The sequence below is a fragment of the Polypterus senegalus genome, chromosome 5, assembly GCF_016835505.1.
Source record: "Polypterus senegalus isolate Bchr_013 chromosome 5, ASM1683550v1, whole genome shotgun sequence".
NCBI lineage: Eukaryota > Metazoa > Chordata > Cladistia > Polypteriformes > Polypteridae > Polypterus > Polypterus senegalus.
This window is the reverse complement of record NC_053158.1, coordinates 98,172,326-98,196,190: the sequence shown is the minus strand read 5'-3', so window position 1 is coordinate 98,196,190 and position 23,865 is coordinate 98,172,326. Positions and strand designations below refer to the sequence as shown.

General features: G+C 39.8%; 1 protein-coding gene across 2 annotated transcripts in view; it reads right to left on the bottom strand.

Moving 5' to 3' along the window:
- cdh6 (cadherin 6) overlaps window positions 1–23,865 on the bottom strand; it is a 159,522-nt gene that overhangs the window by 5,796 nt on the left and 129,861 nt on the right. For both annotated transcript variants that reach the window (XM_039753148.1, XM_039753147.1), the window contains exons 8-10: window positions 15,511–15,647; window positions 14,586–14,704; window positions 6,022–6,133 (exon numbers count right to left, since the gene is read on the bottom strand). In XM_039753148.1, the coding sequence (XP_039609082.1) occupies window positions 6,022–6,133; window positions 14,586–14,704; window positions 15,511–15,647 (368 nt within the window). The remainder of the gene's footprint in view (window positions 1–6,021; window positions 6,134–14,585; window positions 14,705–15,510; window positions 15,648–23,865) is intronic.

Sequence of the window (23,865 nt, the reverse complement as noted above, 5' to 3'; positions counted from 1 at the left end):
CAGTTCAATTCCATTTGGATATTCTCAGGCGCATTCTCAACGTTGTAAGAGAACAGAGCAAAGTCCTGTTCGTGTGAACTGAAATCTCGAAAACGCTCACTGAATTCATTGCTCAGTAATTCAAGTTGGAAAACAAATCCTCCCAAAATCAAATTTTACTTTACTAAGTTTACTTCAAAGTTTATATTGTAAAATAAGCCAATATGCAAAAAGCCCCCTAACCTACACTAATTAATCTTCAGCTGTAGTCTGCACTTACTGTTCGTTACAATACTAGCACAAAATTACATAAAACTAGAGCAAAAAAACATGAAAATATGTGAGCTATTACTACTCGTGATGGTCACTTCTGCTCAGTGGCCAGTCTCAGCTGCCCAGCCAGTAGTGTAGGCTAGCAGCGGTGGCCCTGGGCAGGAAAGAATCGGTGGCCTCTTCGCCCGCCAATGTCAATATGGTATCTTATGCATGGCGGGTGGCCATGTCCGTTGCGGACACTGCATATCCACCTCGTGCTAATGACACGCTTCTATATGCGTGTGTCTGTAACTTGAAAACAAAGTGGCGGCCCATGATATTCTCATTATTATATTCAATATATATTGGCGTGGCGGCCCTGTGCAGGTGCACAGTTTGCACATGCCTAAAGTCGCCCTTGCTGCCCGCTGCTGCAGCCTAGCACTTCAGTTGTGACATTGCGGCTCATTAACTTTGGTCAAGGCTCGTGGCTATAGTAGCACATGACGTTTCTGGTACCGTAATGCCATGGGAAAATTTGCTTTCGTTAGAAGGCAGAAGTAAGAAAAGTCAATAAGTAACGCCGAAGATGCAGAATGATTCAATCACAAACGATAGTAATCATTTTGTACAAGTTCAGTGCTAACTAGGATCTGTCATGCGCGCCGCGTGTTTGATATGCCTGATCTACACCAAATCAAAAGTATACCAACATTGATTCTGAGAACTATTAGTAGGATAAAGCCAGCTAATATTTTAATAATGGTATTGATATCAGTGTAATTGTGAAGTAATTACCTTTGTGAAGGATAAGTTTTTAGCTGTTATAGGTTTCCCTCCTTTAATCCAGCAGGACGTTCAGAGTTCAAGTTCAAGCACTTTATTGTCATTGTGTAACACAATGTCACTGTCACTTTTTGTGACAGCCCCAAGGTGCATTTAAAGAAGGGTCAAATAATTCCAAATATGTCGCATACAGTGTTAAGTGATCAAGTAACCAGAGCAAATTATTATTGCTCAAAGTACAGCAGCATAAATTGTTATTGCACCTGTTAATGAATAGTACGTTACATATTATATATTGTATTACATTGGTATATTGCACATTAACAATATAGTTTATTGCACGTTCAATTAAAATTTAAATTAAATTAAATTAAAAATGATCTCAGACTGAGGAGATTCAGAGTTCAGAAAGTTTATGGCAGATGGGAAAAAGCTATTTTTTAGTTTGTTTGTGCGTACATGGATTGACCTAAAGAGTCTGCCTGATGGGAGGAGCTCAAACAAAGAATTTCCAGGATGAATTTTGTCCTTGTAAATGTTTTCGGCTCTCCTCACACAGCGAGTCTTATACAACAGTTCGAGTGATGGCCTAATAATGGCCTCTGCTGTTTTTACGACCCCCTGCAGGGCTTCTTCAGCAGCCTTGGTGCAGTTGTTGTACCAGGCCATCATGTAGTTAGTTAAGATGCTCTCTATAGTGCATCTATAGAAATTAACCAGCAGCTTCTGGGGGAGGTCAGCTCTCCTTAGCTTCCTGAGAAAATAGAGGTGTTATTGTGAGCCAAGTTGTTGTCAGCCCAAGACAGGTCCTCTGAGATGTTGGTTGTTGGTGTTGCACCATGCTGTCAGATTCTGAACCTCTTTCCTATATGTGGCTTCACTGTTGTCTGTTACAAGCCCAATGACAGTCGTATCATCCACAATTTTAACAATAATGTTTGATTGGTGGATGGGTTGACAGTCATGGGTGAAGAGTGCATAGAGAAGGGGAATTAGTACACATCATTGCGGCACACTAGTGCTCAGGGTAAGGGTGGAGGATGTGTGTTTGCCCATCCTGACAGACTTGGGGCGGTTGGTGAGAAAGTCCAGTAACCAGTTGCATATGGACGGAGCAAGTCCTAGTGCATAGAGTTTTTTGATCAGCTGGTTGGTATGATGGTATTAAATGCAGAGCTGTAGTCAATGAAGAGCATCCTAACATAGGTGTTGGGCTTTTCCAGATGCGAGAGGGCAGCATGTAGAGCCACACAGATGGCTTTCTCAGATGATCTGTTTGACCGATAGGCAAACCGGTGTTGGTCTAGATCAGCTGGGATGGAGGTTTTGATGTGGGTGATTACCAGTCGTTCAAAGCACTTTGTGATGACAGGGGTGAGAGCGACTGGTCGATAGTCATTAAGACAGGTTATCCTCGGTTTTTTGGGAACAGGTACAATGGTTGTGGATTTCAGGCACAAGGGGACTACACCTGAGGACAGAGAGAGTTTGAATATGTGTGGAAATACCTCCGCTAATTGGTCAGCACAGGCCTGGATTACACGTCCTTGCACATTATCAGGACCTGCTGCCTTCCTTGTATTGATGTTTTCGAGTGCCCGCCGCACATCATGTATGTGTATGACTTCAGGCTGTGAGAAGCTGACCAGAGGCTGGTTATTGTCCTTGTCAACCTGTGCAAAAAAACTGTTAAGTTCCTCTGCTAGGTTGGCATTGTTATTGGCCAGTGTGTAATGTACGTCATTTTTTTTTTTTTTGTAATCCGTGATTAATCAGATTCCTTGCCACATCCGCTGTGAGTTTGAGTTACTGTCAAAGTCCTCCTCACTCCGTTGTTTGTACATTAGTTTAGCAGACATGATGCCCTTCTTGAGGTTAGCTTTGGCAGCTCTATAGGCTGAGTTGCCTACTAATTTAACGGCTTTGTCCCTTTCCCTGAGCAGCTGTTTTTGATTTCACTATTCATCCATGGTTTCTCATTTGGGTAGACCGTAATCCTTTTGTTGACAGTGATATTGTCCACACAGTAATTAATATATGACAGCACAGATGAAGTATATATCTCTAAGTCTGTCTGATGCCAAACTTTAACAGTCTTGCTAATTGGATTAGTACTGTTGATAAGGGCTTTGTGCGCTGGAACAAGAGACAAAGAGAGATGATCAGACTTGCCAAGGTCGGGGCGTGGAATGACCTTATAGGCGTCTTTTATGTTTGTATAGACATGGTCTAAGGTGTTTCCCCTCTGGTTTTACAATGTACATGCTGATAAAGTCTGGGGAATACATCCTTAAGATTCATTTGATTAAAATCCCCAGCAATGACAAAAACTGCATCAGGGTGCGAGTTCGGTTGTTTACTGATAACATCAAACAATTTTTCAAGCGCTGACTTAACATTAGCCTGAGGAGGTATGTATGCTGCCGTAACAATAACGACGGTATGTTCTCTCAGTAGGTAAAACAGTCAGCATCTTAGCATCAGATATTCCACGTCCGGACAACGAAACTTGTTGATTGTAGTTATGTTAGTGCACCAAGCATTATTAGTATAGACACACAGTCCTCCACCTGTTTTCTTACCGGAATTGGGGGTTTGATCGGCTCGATGGCGCATGCAACCTGCAAGTTCAACTGCTGTGTCCAGTATGGTGGGATCCAGCCACGTCTCCGAAAAAATCAAAAGGAAACAGTCCCTTGTAGTTTTATGTATGGAAATATCTAGTTGGAGCTCATCAATTTTATTGGTGAATGATGCAGTATTCGCAAGAAGAATGCTAGGAAGAGGGGTTTTATGCGGAGCAGCCTTTAACCTAGTTAGTAATCCTGCTTGCTTGCTTCTTTTTTGCTTCCTCTCACTGCGCCATCTGTGTCGCCATCTTCCAAGTGTAGAAGTCAACGTAAGTCTCGGTAATCTGAGAATCTCCTGAGGTATTGCTTCTGTGTTCTATAATTAACTTTGCTATTAGAGCCAATCTGTAGAAGCTTTTGATGACTGTAGTGAATGCTCGCTTCCGTGTGTAAAATGATGAGAGTCAATATTAATAACAATAATAGCAGAAAAGAGCATCTATTAGGGGAGCGCAAAGCCACAGCATCTCACACACATATAAACTGCATGTGTACTTCACTACAGATTAGCTGTGAACCAAACAATGCCACCTTCATCTTTAAGGCACTGGTAGCTTTCTAACTAGTTAAAGAACATATCCATTTTGAGCACATAAATGGCAAGATCAGAATTCACAAGTTAGGTGCCTTTGCTATAGCAGGAAAAAACATCTCTCTATCATGATTCCGGTTCACTGATAAAATTTGCTTCTTGATCAATACAATTTTCACTTGGTTGATTACATTTTCATGTATTTTTTGTGTTACAGAATCTATTTACTTTTTCTGAAGTAATATGTTATGCATCACCATTATAATTATAATTTAATTAGCATTAATTGGTTGCCGTGACACCATCTTTGTTTTGATATGTATTTTATGTGTTGGTTGTTAGAACACAATGTCAGGTTCCAAGGGGCACTGACAGGAAGATATGGCATAATGACAGCAAATGTGATAGTGTATAAATTGGTCTGGCTAATGGATGGATGGATGTATTATCAAATATCCAAACTTTGGAGAGAAAAGATAAATTATCAGTTAACTGAAATTCTGGCTTTGATTCTTGCCTAACTTATTAATAATTCTTGAGGTCACATTTTGGCACCAGTACTCACTAATGTTTATCCTCATGCTCTTTCCTCTGTAAGCATTTATTTACATCTCATAAGTCCTGTCCATTTCCTACTCAAACAACCTTGTTTGCATTGGCAGATAGAACACTATCTAAGTTGAGGAACAGAATTTATAAGGAATTTATTATGTAGGAGACAAAAAATTTCAACTAAAGTATTATCATTTTTGTTTAATGTTGTTATTGTCCTTTATCTATATATGTACAAACATTCATATCATAAGTGTCCGAGAGGAAAGACAAACATCCTGGATGAGGCAGAGGATCATTTCTTACATGGATAGAAGGCCAGAGTCAAAGGAAAGATGAGCATGCTGAATGGACAAGGAAATGTTTTTTTGCCTGGTTGGAGTCATATGAATGATGGACCAGTGGAAGCTGAAGGCCAGGAACAGTTCCATCTCCCATGTGACAGTGGTCCTTCTGTGGCATCCCAGTTTGGATACCAACAAGGATACATGGGAATTGGAATCTGGAAAAGCAATCCTGTCAGGATTTCTGGGTGTTGTTAGAGGGAGCTGTTGGTTTCCATATGACCCAGAAGGACTTCCAAAAAGACATAATGTGGCACCAGAAGCATTGCTGGTTCAAGCTTAAAAGGACCCCACAACTTCATATCAGGAAGTCAGAGTTTGGAAGCAGCGAGTGATACTCTTGGAAGAAGGAAGGAAGAAGTTTTTGGCAGGATTATTGTATTGGCGACTGATCTTTTGACAATCTTTTGATTGTTGAGGAGTTGTGGCAGAGAAATAAATATCTTTTATTTAAACCCAGAATTGTGTTAGGCATTACTGTAACTGTGGTATGGGGCTCGGAAATGCCCCCTGGTGGTTACAATATCTATATACTCTTTACAAATATCCATCTGATATTATCCTTATGTTATTTATAAATAGTACCTTTTGGTTTATTGCATGCTTGGGTTATTTGTCTATAAGTCTGAAGTCTATAACCAAATCCAAACCATAATAGATAAAGTGAAAATTATTTAATGTAGATTTTTATTGATTTAATGGAAGCCATTCATGAATTGTGTAGATCTCTTCATATTTCTGTCATATAAGCTGAAAGGTGAAGTAGAGATCCCTACTACATCAGTTTGCCATCCCTTTGAGAGCTCGAATCAAGATCCTCCACACCAACGTACATCAGATAGAACAGCACAAGTGTTAATAAGCAATTTTTTTTAATGTAAATTCTGTAAAATTTTAATTCTCAAGTCTTTTAAATCTAATTTCAAGTCTTTTATACCATTACCTTTGTTATCTCGGACAGTAAAGTTTGTCTTCAGATTTTCAGGCAAGTTGAAGAAAAATCTGTGTCCTCCAACTGGATCATCCTTATCTATAGCACTCACTGTTTGTATTCGCTTAAAGAGGAAACAGAAGAAGAGATATTGTTTTAATATCCTGCACTAATTCATGATCTTGAAAAATTTTTCTCAGTACATTTTTTTGATTCTTATTGGCATTACCTAAAATAATAACAACATTTTACTGATTTGCCATTTCCTAAAAATTTAAGAAGAAAAAAAAAAAGTTGTGAATCCATAAAATTATTTGTTGTTTTGTAACAATCACTCTTGCTAACATATAAAAATGAATTCTATATATGAGACAACCACTTCTTTCTAAGCAAATGCTATAATGCTGTGTTTAAGTGCCAAGGGAGTTCTAACTTGTGACATCTTACCTTCCCACCTTGCATTCAGGTGAATTTCTGGTCAGATTTTTTGGAGAAATGCAATGACTCTACTGATTTGCCACTTGGTCTACACAAAAAGTATTTAAAGATAAGCTTAATTTGTAGGGTGACATAAAAATAGAAAAATCATTAAAAACATATTGTGTCACTCCCAATTCATTTACACCACAAAAATGCTGTTCCATGGTTTGTTTGTTTTTTCTCTTTTTTAAATTTTATAATATTGATTCAGGTGAAAGTTCATTGTCCAACTTGAAACTTTAACTTTTAAGGGCTTTCACATTAAATTTTTAACTGGGAAATTTGTCTGCCCATACCCGAGTTCCAGTCAGTCCACGTCAAAGTCAACTTGACAGTTAACAGCAATAATAATGTGTACATATAAATAAACTGTCCAAGAATACTTTAGTAATTGTTTTTCTGATGTTTTCATTTTGTTATGTCATTGATTTTTAATGCTTCTTGTATTAAATTTAACTGTTTTTCTGTGACTTCACATTATCTTTTTGTTTCCCTTTTTAAGTGTTTTCATTTTGTTCCCAGTCAAAAATATGTTTGCCGCCATATTTTGGCTGTGGCCGTGGCTTGTTGCTGTGCAACATGATGCAAATAAGTGCGGTGTATGATACGCATAAAAAATATTATAAAATATGGCAGTGTGCATGACAAAGCTTCAAACCTCCACCAAACAAAGTGAAGACCTCCATGAGATATGTAGCACTTAACAATCAATTTAAAAAAAAAACTTAAGAGTGGGAATTACTGGTTTACAAAAGGATCTCATGTTGTGACTAGGAGTTTGGTTTTACTTCTGATAGATGCACCTTGTTTACTGCTGTCATGCACTAGTACCCCAGGACACCATGTGGTGTGTTCGCTTACCACCTTGTCTCCTTTTCCAGCCATTTCTCTGAGACTACACCCAATGAGGGCAATTAACTCTGCCCCTTCCAGTCCAGGCAATATAAAATCAGGGCAATTCCGTTGCATACACTGGCTCAGTGGCACACATCGGGACTCCTGACAGTAGAGAGTTGTAGTAGTCCAGAGATGACAAGACCACAGAGCAACATGGTCCCTGAAGGACAGCTGATCATCGATCACCTCCTCAAGGCTGTGTGAAAACTTGGAGGGTGTTGGGAATAATGAGCCTAGCTGAATAGAATGAGATGCTGAATAGACAAACAAGCAGGGATGATGAGAAGATCCATATTTGTCAGGTTGAGCTGGAGATGGTGTTGCTTTGTCCATGCAGTAGCAGTGAGACAGGCAGAAATTCTAGTTGATAACGTGATCCTTTGAAGGGCATTACAGATACAGCTATATCATTGGCATAATACTGATGTAAGAAACCATGGGACTGACTGATAAGGCCTAGTGAAGATGTGTATAGGGAGAAGAAGAGAGGGCCCAACACCGATCCTTCGGGAACCAGTATGCAGCCTGTTGCCACCTTGACATTTCTTCTTTAACAAGGCTCTTGTTTATTGATGTTTTTTCTATATTTTGTACAATCAAAAGGAGGTAAGCTCGGAAGTAATCAATTAGGTCCTAACAGTAGAAAAGGGCACTGGGGCTTGTAAGAGGAAAGGGGCAGGAGATTGAGCCACTGTAGCCACCCCTTTGTGCCTGTCCTTGCCACACGCCACCATTAGGTTTCACAGCTTGCTTAGAAGACCTGCACCTCTTTTTGGTCAGCTATTGTTTGGATTTTAATGGGGCTCTGTCCCTGGCCACTCTTTCTGCCCACTGTTTTCTACTCTATCAGTATCTATTGTGGCAGCCATATGATGGTAGTGGTAACATAAATAAAAGAAGGAGTTTGACATAAGCCCTTGTGTGGTCTGTCCCTGCAAAACAAGATCCTGACATAATTTTAGTGGCCCTTGCATTTTTTTTGTTTACCTATTTAGTTATTTTTATATCCTGCCTTTGTTTTACATTTTGGGTAACTTTAAAAGTTCCTGTTTTGCCTTTTTTTCCATAACCATATGCCTGCTTATTTTTGATTACTCTTTGGATCAGAGATTTACTAATTTCCACATGGGATACTGAATAGTAGCCTACATAGCTATATGCATCGTTGTTTTATTTTATCATGGCAGGCAACTCTTTCTATTGGTTTGTCCGGATCTGCACACCAGCCAAGGCTCTCACTGCCAGCTCTGCTTTAGAGGGTGTTGTGCTCCGCTAAAGTCTTCTAGCTCAGTTTTTCCTCCAGAGGAACTGGTGTTAAGGAGCTTCACTGGATATGAGCTTGTCCCTGTGGGTTTTGCAGGTCGGCGTGCAGCTGGCAGAATTCCCAACCTAATCAAATCACAGATCCCCACCACGAGTCTGCAACAACTATATTAAATCTGCTCACCGGAATACCAAAATAAATGTGCCTATATAGGATAAGCTTAATTTTCTAGTGGGGAGTATGTCATTGTATTTTTTGCTATAGAGTTTTTAAACTGGCAACCTCAATCTCATGATGCTCCTCTAAAATATCTTATGAGTACTGTGCCAAATGTACAGGAGTTACAATAACTGGGATATTATGAAAAGACCAAGTGAAATAAAAGAAGGAATTAGTTATTATCTATCCTTCTTCAGCAAATGCCTCTTGTCAACCCCCTTCAGGTATTTCTGATCTTTTTCCTTTCTGATAAATTCTCCCTTTGCTTCACATTTTGCCTTTACCTATTTTCCCATCTGTTTATGGACATCTGCATGCTTGTCTTTAGCTACTCTGACCAATAAATACTGCTGTTTTGTTTCCACAGGCCAGGCCTATAGTTATTTTGGCTCATCTTGATTTGCACACCAATGTATGCTTATACTGCCAGCCATGCATTACAGGTTGGTGTGCTGCCTTGCAGCCTCACAACTCAGTTTTTCTTCTGGATAGGGGCTGCACGTGCCTGACCCTGTTCGCCTTACTATATAAACAATGATGTTGTGCCACAGAAAAGTAAATTTCTTAAGTCTCGCACTTCTCTTTTTTTTGGTTCCAATCTATTTTTCATTTTCTGAGTTACTTTCATAGGAATATATTCCTATACACAGACAAAATATCACAGGGAATGACTTCAGTACCAATGCCTGGAACCGAGTGCTGCTAGTAACCTGTGCAGATGAGCTCAGAGTAATTCTAGAAACGACACCTGATTATATCTTCAGTTGGTGTGATGTGTGGGAATTGCTGGTGGGTCATGGATGAGGCTCAGAGTGTACTCCATAATAAAGGAACTGTAAACATTTGTTGTGTACCAGAGAAACTATGTGACCAAGGGGAACTATCTTTTCATTTGTGGGTGGGAGTCTTCTCTTCAGTGTCTTCATTGTCAGAAACCTAAGAAAAAGAGTCATTTCCACATTGTGTCTTATTGATAATATTGTAATTATGTTCTAAGGACACTGTGCCCACCAGAAATGGCAACTTTGGACCATTACTGATGTTTTTAAATAGTCTGCAATATTTCTGTAAAGCTTTTCAAATGTAACTAGGTGTACTGTTACATTAAATCTCCACTGAACAACAACATATAGTGAAGTAACTTATCTCATATCAGATAAAAATACAAGATATTTTTACAATCATTAAGATGTTTATGAAATGTTTAAATGTATTGTAAAAATAATACTGGTGCCCTAGAGTCTAGTTTCTTCAGTAATGTGAAACAGTTAGAAACAAAAGCACACTTTTATAAAGGTTTAGAGCAGGGGTCTCCAACATGTCGCTCGCGAGTTACCAGTAGCTCACAACCCCTTTCCAAGTAGTTCACCAAAGGGTTAATGAATCCTACATAAATTTGAAAACTTGATTAGTTACTCGGCAAATCAACTTACATGTATATCCAATCAAATTCAGAGGTTCCCCATCCCCTTCTAACACAAAATGATTATTTCCCAATTAGTTGTTAATCAAACAGTTCCACTGCTGTCAAGCTTGATGACTCAGTGGTGATGTGAGATGGGCAGCAACCATATCGGTACCGATACCAATAAGAGGCTAAAAACATAATATTTTCATGAAGAGGGGGGAACAGAGTTTTGTTTCACAAATGAAAATGATACGTGTGTGTGTCTGATCTATGGTGCAAGCATGTCAGTTGTTAAAAGATATAACGTTAAGCGCCATTTCATCAAGGTCCACAGCAACTTTTCACAGGACTTTCCTGCGGGTAGCAGTCTACGAAAAGAGATGATTAACGAGCTGAAAACAATGCTTCAAAGTCAACAGTCTCTGTTCACCAAACCTATGAAGAAGGCCAATGTGGTGACAGAGGTCTCGTTTAAAGTGGTGCACATCTTAACAAAATACAAAAAGCCCTTTACTGATGGTGGGATTGTAAAGGAGGCTATAACCGTGGGGGCTGAAACGTTATTCAGGGACAATAAAAGTAAGACAGAAATTTTGAAATAAGCTATGAAAATAAACATTAGAAAACATGAGTAGCTCTCGGACATTTTCATTTTGTAAAAGTAGCATTCAGGGGAAAAAAGGTTGTAGACCCCTGGTTTAAAGTATAGGTTTCTAAAATATGAGTCGTTTTTATTTCCCCGAGTCATGAATTACAATTGTACTCAATGGACAGGGTTGCATACGGTTTGCGGAATGTCTTGCGATGGGGTCATTACAGGCAGCTGAAGCAAATGCGGTGATTCTCCGGGGGAAGCCAAATCATAGCAGTTCGTGGTGATTCTGGGTCTTAAAGGCACAAAAAAGGCAAACATGAATCACAAGGGTATAAGAACCACTCGTCTAAAGAAAAAAACATAAGTTGCAGTAAACAGGGCATGATTTAAATGCCTTTTTGCCATTTCACACTAGTCTCCATTCAGCAATATCGACTAACGTGTAACTCGTATGTCATATTATGTTACACATATCACATACATACTATGATCATCGTAAATTATTTATGTGCACATTGAACTGAATTTTATTTTAAACTGCATCAGAACATAGAGCTCTATCTATCTATCTATTGTCAGTACCACAGGATGGGAAGCTCCGAGCAGAAAGATGGGTATCCCAACCAGGAGAAAAGAAGGAGCCAGACCCGGAAGTGATGGCCAAAAGAAGATGGACGGACAGCCCATCAGAAGATGTTGTTGGGGACTCTTTATTCCCCCAGGACACTAGATGGCAGCAGCCCCTCGTATTGGTGCCCATTTGGGAACCAGCAGGGAATGCTGGGAGATGAAGTCCGGCAACACAACCCTGCTGGGGACCATGGGTGCTGCAATTGGGTGCTGCAGTGAGACGAGCTCCCTAATAAGTGGGACTTCTGTATGACCTGGAAGTGCTTCCATCGGGCAGTGGCCCTGGCACAGGAAGTACTCTGAGGTCCTTAATAAAGACTGCACTCCCTTGTCCAGGCAAGTTGGAGCTGAGAGGATGTAGAGCAACACTTGACTGGAGGAGAGCAGTGCTGGGGGAAGAACAGAGGTATTGTGGACAGAAAGAGAACCTGTGTTTGTATGCTTTTTGTTACTTTGTGGAAGTGTTTTTGATAAACACTCCTTTATTTGAACCCAGGACTTTTGATATAATCATGTTTGGGGCTTGCTGATGCCCTGGTTTCTATCTATCTATCTATCTATCTATCTATCTATCTATCTATCTATCTATCTATCTATCTATACAGAAACAAAGATAAGTAAATTGACTGAAGTTCTTAGTGCTAATGCAAATATCAGTCCAAGTCCAAGGATTAGGGCTGCTTCTGTATTTGTAACTTCTGGAATATACCACAAGCCATTCCAGTGTCTCAGCCTTCACGCCTGAAAAAGATTTTAGCATGCAAGCTGTTTAGGTGCTTCTATTGGGCAGTTGCTTTAATGTAGCAAGAGCTTAACAAATGCTTTGTTTGGTTTTATTGACACTTATGAAGCACCAAGGATACTTTATAATTAAGGCTATTTATGGTGTACCTATTTGTTGGTTTACTTTTATGTAACAAGAAGGTAACAAAGGTTTTGTTTGTGTTACATTACAGTTAGTGGATAAAAGATGCATTATAGCAAACTCTTAAAACCTCTGTTCTACAGTGTTGCAGCATTTTCTATGCCCGATGCTTTCTGCCTATACCTATAACAATCTCTATAACTGCTGATTTTTAATAAAACTGTTTTGATGATCTAATAATATCTGAGGCTGGAGAGGCAATTACATAAAAGTAATTTATGAAGCACTTTAGTGTGGTCATTTAGCTCTCCTCTCTACTTTGGCCTTTTTTATTATTTTATAATATATATATTTTTTATTATTTTAATTTAAAATAGTCCATTACATACTGTATCAACCACCGGCTTCAATGCTGTGGGGAAAAGACATCTAAAAGATTTGTTGAATTCACTCTCCTGTTTTTAAGAAATCGACTACTGCATATCAAATGTGAGCAACACTAATTTTCAGTTCAATCTGAACCATTTCCTCAGTTTGCTTTATTTGCTTTCTCACCTGCTTACTGAATATGTCAGTCCTCGCTGATTTCAAAGTGTCCTCCCATCTCGGGGGGTTTGCATGTCAGTGCACAGCTGATCACTGTCTACTTTAAGCAGCTCACCTGGGCATTAATTAGAAAACCAGGCCGTTTAACTCATTCAGCACCTGGATGTATTACACTATACTGTGCTCTTTTATACTGTACTGTATGTAACGTATCATACATCGGGTGCAACTCTGGGATCTAAAGGAAGTCAAAAACAAGCAGACAATAAAGCTGCAGTAAAAACTATGAGACCTTAAGACAGATAAACCGACAAATTATAAAGCTGCTTTTGTAAAAATGTTTATATTATTTATTAGGCTTTAGGTGCTCAAGTATTACCTGAGCAAATTGAACGCACACTCTAGACTGGAGGACTGTTTTTTTTAATGTGTATTTTGAAACACACATACGCAAACACGTTTCAATTTCTTTTTTTTTAATCTATGTTGTCAGTTTTTCTTCCACATCAAACGAGATGACTTTACATTAGGCCAATATAAGTGACTAACTGTGATTGTGTACTGTAGTAATAGAAGTAGTAGAAATGTCTCGTGTATGGAGTAAGTGAAATTCATACTTCATACCCATCCAAAATAAACTGGTGCCCTAAATAATCCTGAAACTGGATTGAACAGGGCCACATGATAAAATGGACAGATGGAGAATAATATTTTCTACTCAGAAGAAACAGTATGGTGCAATTGTACTTTGTGTATCTTAATAATAATAATACACCCACACACACGCACAAAAGTGCAGCAGTTGGCATCATGTCGCACACAAAATGTGTAACTCATTTTAACTCTTAACCATAGAATGAGATTCCTAACAAATGAACACTGTATGGTGGCATAATGGTAGTGTTGCTGTCTCGCAACAAGGAGACCAGGGTTCTCGGTGATCCCTGTGTAGAGTTTTCATGTTTTCCCCATGTCCATTGGGGTTCCTCCCACACTCCAAACACATTCGGCTTAGGAATATTGCCTTAGTGATTTTAGTGTGTGTGTGTATGAGTTCACCCTGTGATCGACTGGTACCCTGTCCATAGCTTGTTCCTGCCTTTAAACCAGTGCTTGCTGTGATAGGTTCCAGCCTCCATGCAATCCTGCCGTGGACAGGAAGGTTTGGAAAACAGATGGGTGAACACTTCATTTTTTTCTGTGATGAACTGATATCCCTTTCAGGATTAGGTCTTGACAGGATAGGCCACAGCAACTCTGAATTGGTTTAAGCAAGTTTGAGAATGTTATGTTCACTATTTATCAGTCTGTCATACCTAAGGTTGTCATGCGTCTTGTTAATGATCATGCTGGCAGAGTGGTTAGTGTTCCTGCCTGTGATTTGTGGGGTCAAGTCACAGCTCTGTCATTGTCTGTGAGGTCATATCATGTTCCTCCAGTTTCCTTTAGCATCCAAGTTAATTGGTGTCTCTGCATCGGGCAGGCATGAATGAGTTTAGGTGTGTGTATGGTTATGTCTACTCAGAGTTGTGCCTTGCCTCACAGCCAGTGTTGCTAGGATAGTTTATAATTCCTTGTGGCTCTTTTTTTTTCAGAATGATGAATGGATGAGTAACATTTGGGCACCTCATGCAAACAGTTTAGGTAAAATGATAAAATCATTTGATCTCACCTGCCCAGTCTTTGCATTTTCACACACAAATGTTTCATAAAATGCTGCAAACTCTGGAGCATTATCGTTGATGTCCAGAATCCTGATGTAGACATGTACACTGGTCTGCAAAGGGTTATCTGTTCATAAAACAACAACAAAAAAAAAAAAACAACAAACAAACCTATTTCAGTATTCCATATGCCAAACAAATTATAAAGACAGATGTGCTAGCTGTTCTACACCCTGCCTGTGCCAACTACAAAAGCCGTATGTCAAGAAACAGTTCAATACTTAAAATGTCACATTTCCTAGACAATGAACTCTGATGTTAATGTCTGGAAGTAAATGTTGGCTGAGCATTATGGGTATTATTTAAATTAATCAAATTAAATGCATGTCTCATTGTGCTTAATTCTCAAACACATTTAAATAATATACCTGAAAAATATGTCTTTATTTATAGCAGATCCCGTCAAAATCCAAATTTTATAAGCAGATGGAACAATGCACTTCCTGAATTACAATATTTTTTAATCTATAACTTAATAATAGAACTTTTCAATCTTTAGAAAGGCTGTAAAATGTCTGAAAACATATATTTAGCATGCACTCAGATGTCACTTGTCTTATTATTCATAAAAACCAAGAAATTTCTAGCAATTTTAAGTTGAATTCCAGCCCTGCGTCTGCTTTTTACTTCTCCCTGCTCTTCAAGTGACAGTCATTTTCACTCTATGGAAGGGCTGAGAATTCCGCAGCCATGAGTATAAGGATATCTGTCATGCTATATTCTGCGCATCAGGTCCAATCCACTGAGAAAGTAGTCAGTTAGGCTACAAGGAATTTCCTTCCTTTATCATGGCAGTCTTTCTTTACTGTTCTACAGGGACTAAGACAAAGTGTACGGAGACAGTGCTTTCTATAAGAAACCTGTTAAACTTACTCATTTCTTTAGCAGTAGCTGTGATGTTATGCCAAGCTGCTGTTTCTCTGTCAAGGGGTTTTAAAATGAACAATGAGCCGTTCCCAGAGTGGATATCAAACACTCTGTCCATGTCTGTTCGTCGATCAATGGAATACCTGCAATGAAAGGGCAACCACATTAGAACTCTGGCTTGCTGTATGGAATAACTGCATCTGCATTTCCTTTTGCTAAAGTAGAAATATGATTTTACAAAGTTTCTAAAAGAAGAAGTTTCTTTCCAAATGGAAATCTTTTCTTTCAGTAGATCATCAAAATATATGTCAAAAAATATGACTTCATTTACCAGCATAAAACAAACACAGCTGCCACATTATACGCAATAATTTACATAGACTATTAGAAAGGGGACCTGGAGCTGCCAGGATAGGTGCACTAACTAAGTTTCAGAATAAAGCATTGTCAATGGTGTTTCTCTGTACAAATGGGGAATCTGTGCAAAATAGGTTTGATTATGTGGATTCGCAAAGCTCTCAATTCACCCACTGATCTACGTTTCCACCCTCACCTATGGTCATGAGCTTTGAGTAGTGACTGTAAGGTTTAGATCGTGGACACAAGTGGCAGAAATGTGCTTCCTGCTCAGTGTGTCTTGGCTCAGCCTTAGATATAGGTTGAGAAGTGCATACATAAGGGAGAAGCTAAAAGCAGAGCTGTTGCTCTTCCACATTAAAAGGAGCCAATTGAGGTAGCTTGGGCTTCTGATTGGAATGCTTCTTGGATGCTTCACTGAGGAGGTGTTTTGGGCATGCCTAACCAGAGGGAAACCCCTGGGCAGACCAAGGACACACTGGAGTGATTATATCTCCTATCAGGCCCGGGAACAACTCAGTATGCCCCCAGATGAATTGAAAAAGGTGACAGGGAAAAGGGGCATGTGGGTATCTTTGCTCAGACTGCTGATCTTGCAACCTAGACCCAGATAAGCAGCAGAAAATGGATGGATGGATGGAAGTTCTGTGAAGTGTGTGCGGTTGTGCCTTATGTTTACTGGCCCAAGCTGGTTCCTGCCTTATAAGCAATGCTTCTGAAATATTGGTACAGACGATAGATGTAATTTCACATATTTCTCCTTTTAAAAATACTGTTTTTTATGGAACTTGTAACTTGAACAATTATACTGGTAACACATTTTTTAAACTGGTTCCAGTAAGACCCAAGAGATTCAATCACTTCAGAATAGGTCATCTACCTGAAGCTAAGCATGTTTGGGTCAGGCCAGTACTTGGATAGTAGACCAACAAGGAAAACCTTGGGTTGCTGCGGGAGGAGGTGTTGGCAAGGCCAGCAGAAGATACCTTCCCTGTGGTCCCAGTGCAGTGATAGGGACACTGTGTTGTAAAAATGGTGACATCCTTCAGATGAGAAATAAAACTGAGGTCTTGACTCTCTGTGGTCATAAAAGATCCCTGGACATTCTTCGTAAAGTGTAGGGTTTATCCTGATTTCCCTGGCTAAATTGCCACTCACATCCTCGTCATTCTGGCCTCCTAATCATCACCTGTTTTTAATTGACTAACTATCTCTCGTCCCTTCACCACCTAACAGCTAAAGTTTGATGAGTGTACTGGTGTAAAATTGCTGCCATCGTATCACCCAGGTGGATGCTACACATTGGTGGTGATTGAAATGGCTCCCCACTCACTATGAAAAACACTTTGTGTAGTGAGAAAAGAACTATATAAGTGTAAAATATATATATATACTGTATATACTAGGGGACTTGGCACCCTGCTCACTTCGCTAGCCAACCCCCCCGGACTAAACTACACACCAGCCACTTCACATCTCTACCACTCGCATATGTGGATTTCATTTTCACCAAACAACAAATCGTTTAATTCTCATTGATACGCCTCTTCATTTGGAAGAAACACTACTTTTCCCTGATGGCAACATGAATTAGACGATCTACAAGTCTCCGACTTAACGTTTAAATCTGAACAATATATTCAATCTCTTTTCACTGTTTTATTATTTCGCCGAGTAATCATTTCCATTTGTTTGCGCTAATGCGATCTTTACTATCACTTTTTTTTTAGACTTTTGAATTTTAGTACTTTCATTATTTCAAACCTGCTCTGCATGTGTATCATTCCAACATTTTTGAATTCTTTACGATGTTCTACTTTGTCATGTACTCTTTGTCCTTTATTTCCGGCCCCTGGCGTGGTTAATTCTCTTATATCTCTATATATATATAGTGGCAGATCGCTGGGGTTCTTACCTGGGCGGGATGCCTGGATGGACTGGAAAGGGACTTAAACAGCATCCAGGTCATGAGGGAGTAGCCGCCCTGGACTAGTAGAGGACTGCAGAAGAACAGTAAAGGGGATTTAACTCATTGGGACCCATGGCCTCCGCCAGGGGGTGCCTCAAGCCTCATCGGACCGGGAGAATTGTCACTTCTGCTACACCAGGCAAGATGGCGGAGGAACCTGCCAGGGACGCCCGGAGTGCTTCCGGTGCAAAGGGCAGTACTTCTGCCACACCAGGTAGTGCTGCCAGATGGACGTCATCAGCCACCTGGGGCACATCCAGGCAGGAATAAAAGGGGCCGCCTTTCCGGCAATCGAAGAGCTACAGTTGGGAATGGGAGTAGGACAAAGCTCCCTGGAGGAGAGAGACAGCCAAAGACTGAGAGAAAAGTTTATTGGGGTGATTAATTGCTGTGGGCATTGTGTGGTGTTTGGGACTATGTTTATTTATGTTTAATAAACGTGTGACTTTGGTAAAGATGTGGTTTCCGACTGGTAGTGTCCGGGCAAGTCTCACACGATATATATATCTATACTAATAAAAGGCAAAGCCCTCACTGACTCACTCATCACTAATTCTCCAACTTTTTTTTTAGACTTACTTTACATTGTTCAGGTACCCATTTCCTTTATCATTCCAACCGTACCCCCATTAACATGTCTATCGAGGTGATCACCATCGATCAAAGAACTGTCACTTACCGAGTGGTTTCCATGCCCGGAGATGGCACCTACCTTTTCCATTCTCTTTGTTACATATTGCATGGCCATATCAGGCTCACCCTTGATATCCGGAGGAACATTGTGTCTTATGTATTGAATGACTGGGACAGGTTCAAGGTGTGGACTGATGACGGTACAGGAGATAATTATGCTACACAGGAGCACTATAAGAGTGAAATGCTTCAGCCCTTCACCTATGGTTCTGCATGTGAGATGATGGCTGTCGCTGAATTGTTTGGTTGTCGCTTTCAAGTGTACCAAAATGGCCAAATATTTTACACCTTTCGACAACCGCCAATGCCTCTTAAACATCTTAGATTCACAGGTGACGATTTCAGTAGTGGACACTTTGATGTTTATGAATTTTTAAACTCTTAAAAGCTGGATGTGAAGTTATCGATGAAACTGGTTGTATGCTTACAATGCTTGACAGATGCCGAATGTCACTTCAACACAAGTCCTGCAAATACTGTCGTAATTGAAACAAACCGTGAAACTCAAACCGATTATTATATATATATATAATTACAGAGAAGGAAAAGTTAGTATTTAGTTATTTTATCCTAATAGTGAGTTTTCCACAGCAATGTTTCTATAATGAAAAAATTACGTAATGGGGATCACACAAAATTCATGTAACACCATCATAACTTCACTTAACACTAGAATTACCAGAGCCTACGAAAAAACTCGTAATTCCGTCCCACCTTAAACTGCTTCTTAAATCCCTTCACACCTCTCCGCCAGTGCCCTATTCCAGGCAGGAATAAAAGGGGCCGCCTTCCGGCAATCGAAGAGCTACAGTTGGGAATGGGAGTAGGACAAAGCTCCCTGGAGGAGAGAGACAGCCAAAGACTGAGAGAAAAGTTTATTGGGGTGATTAATTGCTGTGGGCATTGTGTGGTGTTTGGGACTATGTTTATTTATGTTTAATAAACGTGTGACTTTGGTAAAGATGTGGTTTCCGACTGGTAGTGTCCGGGCAAGTCTCACACGATATATATATCTATACTAATAAAAGGCAAAGCCCTCACTGACTCACTCATCACTAATTCTCCAACTTCCCATGTAGGTAGAAGGTTACAGCTTACTTACAAAAGTTAAGCAGGTTTCATTTAGAAATTCTACACGTAACGGTCATAATGGTCGATAAGAGTTGACAACGTCTGCCATGTTGAACTTTCTTATTTATGGCCCCATCTTCACGAAATTTGGTAGGTGGCTTCCCAGCGCTAACCGAAACCGATGTATGTACTTATTTCGATGGTATGACGCCAATGTCGACCGCCATATTGAACTTTCCAACGTCACTAATTCTCCAACTTCCCGCGTTGGTAGAAGACTGAAATTTGGCAGGCTCGTTCCTTACAGCTTACTTACAAAAGTTAAGCAGGTTTCATTTGGAAATTCTACGCGTAACGGTCATAATGGTCAACAACGTCCGCCATGTTGAACTTTCTTATCTATGGCTCCATCTTCACGAAATTTGGTAGGCGGCTTCCCTGCGCTAACCGAAACCAATGTACAGTACAAACTTATTTCGGTGGTATGACGCCACTGTCAGCCGCCATATTGAACTTTTCAACGGTCTTTGTTACTTATGGGCCCATCTTCAAGAAATTTGATATGCGGGTTCCCAAGGCTAACTGAATCCTACTTACGTACATATATACGTCCATAGTCTGCAGCTCTCGATCCCCCATCCCAACGCCTCCCACGTTGTTGGCATCACTCCAGTCTCTACATTCAATTCCTTGCTTCGCCACGGGATTCACGTCTCCCTGCTGATAACTAAAGCCTTTTTATTTAAAACACGGCTTCTCCGCTGTTTTATTGTTTGTTTATTACGATTATAGTTATTGTGGAGGTATTTTAGACTTACTTTACATTGTTCAGGTACCCATTTCCTTTATCATTCCAACCGTACCCCCATTAACATGTCTATCGAGGTGATCACCATCGATCAAAGAACTGTCACTTACCGAGTGGTTTCCATGCCCGGAGATGGCACCTACCTTTTCCATTCTCTTTGTTACATATTGCATGGCCATATCAGGCTCACCCTTGATATCCGGAGGAACATTGTGTCTTATGTATTGAATGACTGGGACAGGTTCAAGGTGTGGACTGATGACGGTACAGGAGATAATTATGCTACACAGGAGCACTATAAGAGTGAAATGCTTCAGCCCTTCACCTATGGTTCTGCATGTGAGATGATGGCTGTCGCTGAATTGTTTGGTTGTCGCTTTCAAGTGTACCAAAATGGCCAAATATTTTACACCTTTCGACAACCGCCAATGCCTCTTAAACATCTTAGATTCACAGGTGACGATTTCAGTAGTGGACACTTTGATGTTTATGAATTTTTAAACTCTTAAAAGCTGGATGTGAAGTTATCGATGAAACTGGTTGTATGCTTACAATGCTTGACAGATGCCGAATGTCACTTCAACACAAGTCCTGCAAATACTGTCGTAATTGAAACAAACCGTGAAACTCAAACCGATTATTATATATATATATAATTACAGAGAAGGAAAAGTTAGTATTTAGTTATTTTATCCTAATAGTGAGTTTTCCACAGCAATGTTTCTATAATGAAAAAATTACGTAATGGGGATCACACAAAATTCATGTAACACCATCATAACTTCACTTAACACTAGAATTACCAGAGCCTACGAAAAAACTCGTAATTCCGTCCCACCTAAACTGCTTCTTAAATCCCTTCACACCTCTCCAGCGCCCTTTGTCTTCTAAATGTGCTGATAAAGAGAAGCCGGCTATTCCATCCCCCCACCAATTTAGAACGTGCACGAACTTCTCTCAGCTCATGCCTTGATTGAGTATCTGGGAGTGAAGCGGAGTTTTAGAGTGAAATAATAGATCGTTGTTTGGAACTCACGCATTTCATGTCTGTTCCGTTTCTACAGTAATCTGTGTCAACACATTGTTAAAACAGAAACTTTTTTATATTCTAGTAGTAGATGACAAAATGTAGGCATAAACTATATAATGTATGAAGCCTGAAGTCCAAATAGCAAAGAAACATTTTCACAAGAATAACACAATTGCACTTTTATTCAAACATATAACTGCAATAGTAAACTGGTGTCAATGTCGCATGTTAAGGCGGCTTTTTGTTTCTGCAGTTATATGTTTGAATAAAAGTGCAATTGTGTTATTCTTGTGAAAATGTTTCTTTGTTATTTGGACTTCAGGCTTCATACATTATATAGTTTATGCCTACATTTTGTCATCTACTACTAGAATATAAAAAAGTTTCTGTTTTAATGTGTTGACACAGATTACTGTAGAAACGGAACAGACATGAAATGCGTGTGTTCCAAACAACGATCTATTATTTCACTCTAAAACTCCACTTCACTCCCAGATACTCAATCAAGGCATGAGTTGAGAGAAGTTCGTGCACGTTCTAAATTGGTGGGGGGATGGAATAGTCGGCTTCTCTTTATCAGCACATTTAGAAGACAAAGGGCGCTGGCGGAGAGGTGTGAAGGGATTTAAGAAGCAGTTTAAGGTGGGACGGAATTACAAGTTTTTTCGTAGGCTCTGGTAATTCTAGTGTTAATTAAGAAAATTTACTAAATGAGCTGTAAATGGTGGAGTTCCTTTCACGTTCTGGTCACTGTCCTTGTTGAGTCTGACTTTTCTCCATGGTGTTTTTCTTTGGTTACTCCAGTCTCATTGCACATCTCAAAAGCATGTAAGTTAGCTTGACTGGTGACTCTAAACTCACCTGCTGTGAATGAGTGTGAGTGTGTGAGACTTTTTCTTATGGTTAAGCTGGCCCTTGCCTTGTACCTGATGATATGTAATAGACTCTGCCTCTTTGTGACTCTACATTAGAAAATGTATGACTAGAAAAGGGTTGGATGTGTGAAAGCCACTCAGCAGCACCTTCATGATTAGAGTCAACTGAAGAATTGGAAAACATGCTTTAGCTGTAGTGGTAATTGTAGTATTAAAATTGCTACATGTGGCGAATACAGTGGAATTCTTACTTGCATTTTCAACCAACACACAACATGTTGCCACACTTTGGCACCATGATAAACAAAACTGTCAAAATACATAACTTCATTTTATTGAATTAAAAAAAAACACATGAGGAGTAATGGCTCTGACTACAGACTTTCAGAAGTGATTGCACATCCAGTAGGTGGCCATTCTAGCTAAACCAGATAAAGTGAACCTAAAGTGGAAAACAGTTACTGGAAAATACAACTATTTAATAGATCAGAAAACTAAATTTGCAAGAGCATGATGAAAATCAAACAAAAGTAAATGGGATTGAAATAACACAAATTAAAGGGTCATAAAACCTATGAAGTTGCAGTGGTGCTACGATGATTTAGGTACCTTAAACTCCCAGCTGTCCCTACTCTGGCTCTTGGGATGGCTGCAGATGGTGCAGGGGCTGCTGGGGACAACATCGGCCGGTGGCTTCTTTAAAAGGGATTCGGTTAGACAAGAGAGGTGGCTGGAGTTTACGTCTGAGTTCACCCATCTGTTTTGTCAGCAGTATCATTGCCTGTGGATTATCATTTTGTCCTGGATTATCACACCTATATGGACTGTCTTGTGACTCCCTGTAGTGTGAGTAGTGAGATGGATTGGTCATCATGCTTTGTCGGAAGAAGCGCTCCCAAATCTCATCACCCTTCATCGCATCAGGAATACCGGTAGAAGTGTTTATACATTACTTACAGCGAACTGTTCCCTGGATTGTCATTTTTCTCCTTCATTCCTCATCATTGGTTGCGTTTCATTTGGACAGTGTATTGTACTTTGTGTTTATCTCGCTAGTTGATGTTTTCGTATTGAGTTATTTTTGTGAGAGCCGATGGGGAGTTGGGGAGGCATTGTTCTGTTTATTGTTTAGTTAAATCTCGCTGCCTATTTTTGTTTACTATATTCAGTTTGATTATAGTTTAAGCCTTTTGTTTCCATGTCTGTGTGTGTGAATAGTATGAATCGGGCCAAGCCTGGGATTGTTCCTGGAGTTCCCAAGGAAAAAAAAAATAAACCACCATCCTTGTGGAGGTGTGAATCGGAGCATCTCTTTGACTGCAGAGAAAACAACCACATGGTGCTGGAAACCCGCATACATTCCCCAGGCCAAATATACTGGTCCCTTTTCTGTTTAGGGAGTTGGTTACTGGTTTGCCTTCCATATTGCAAGATTTGGTGGGCATGCAAAAAAATGGGCGGATGGGGTCTAGCCACTGTGCGTGTCAAGGAATAAATCAATTACATTCCAGTTCTGGTGGTAATGTACTATAAATGATGCTGTGTTAAATCTAGAAGC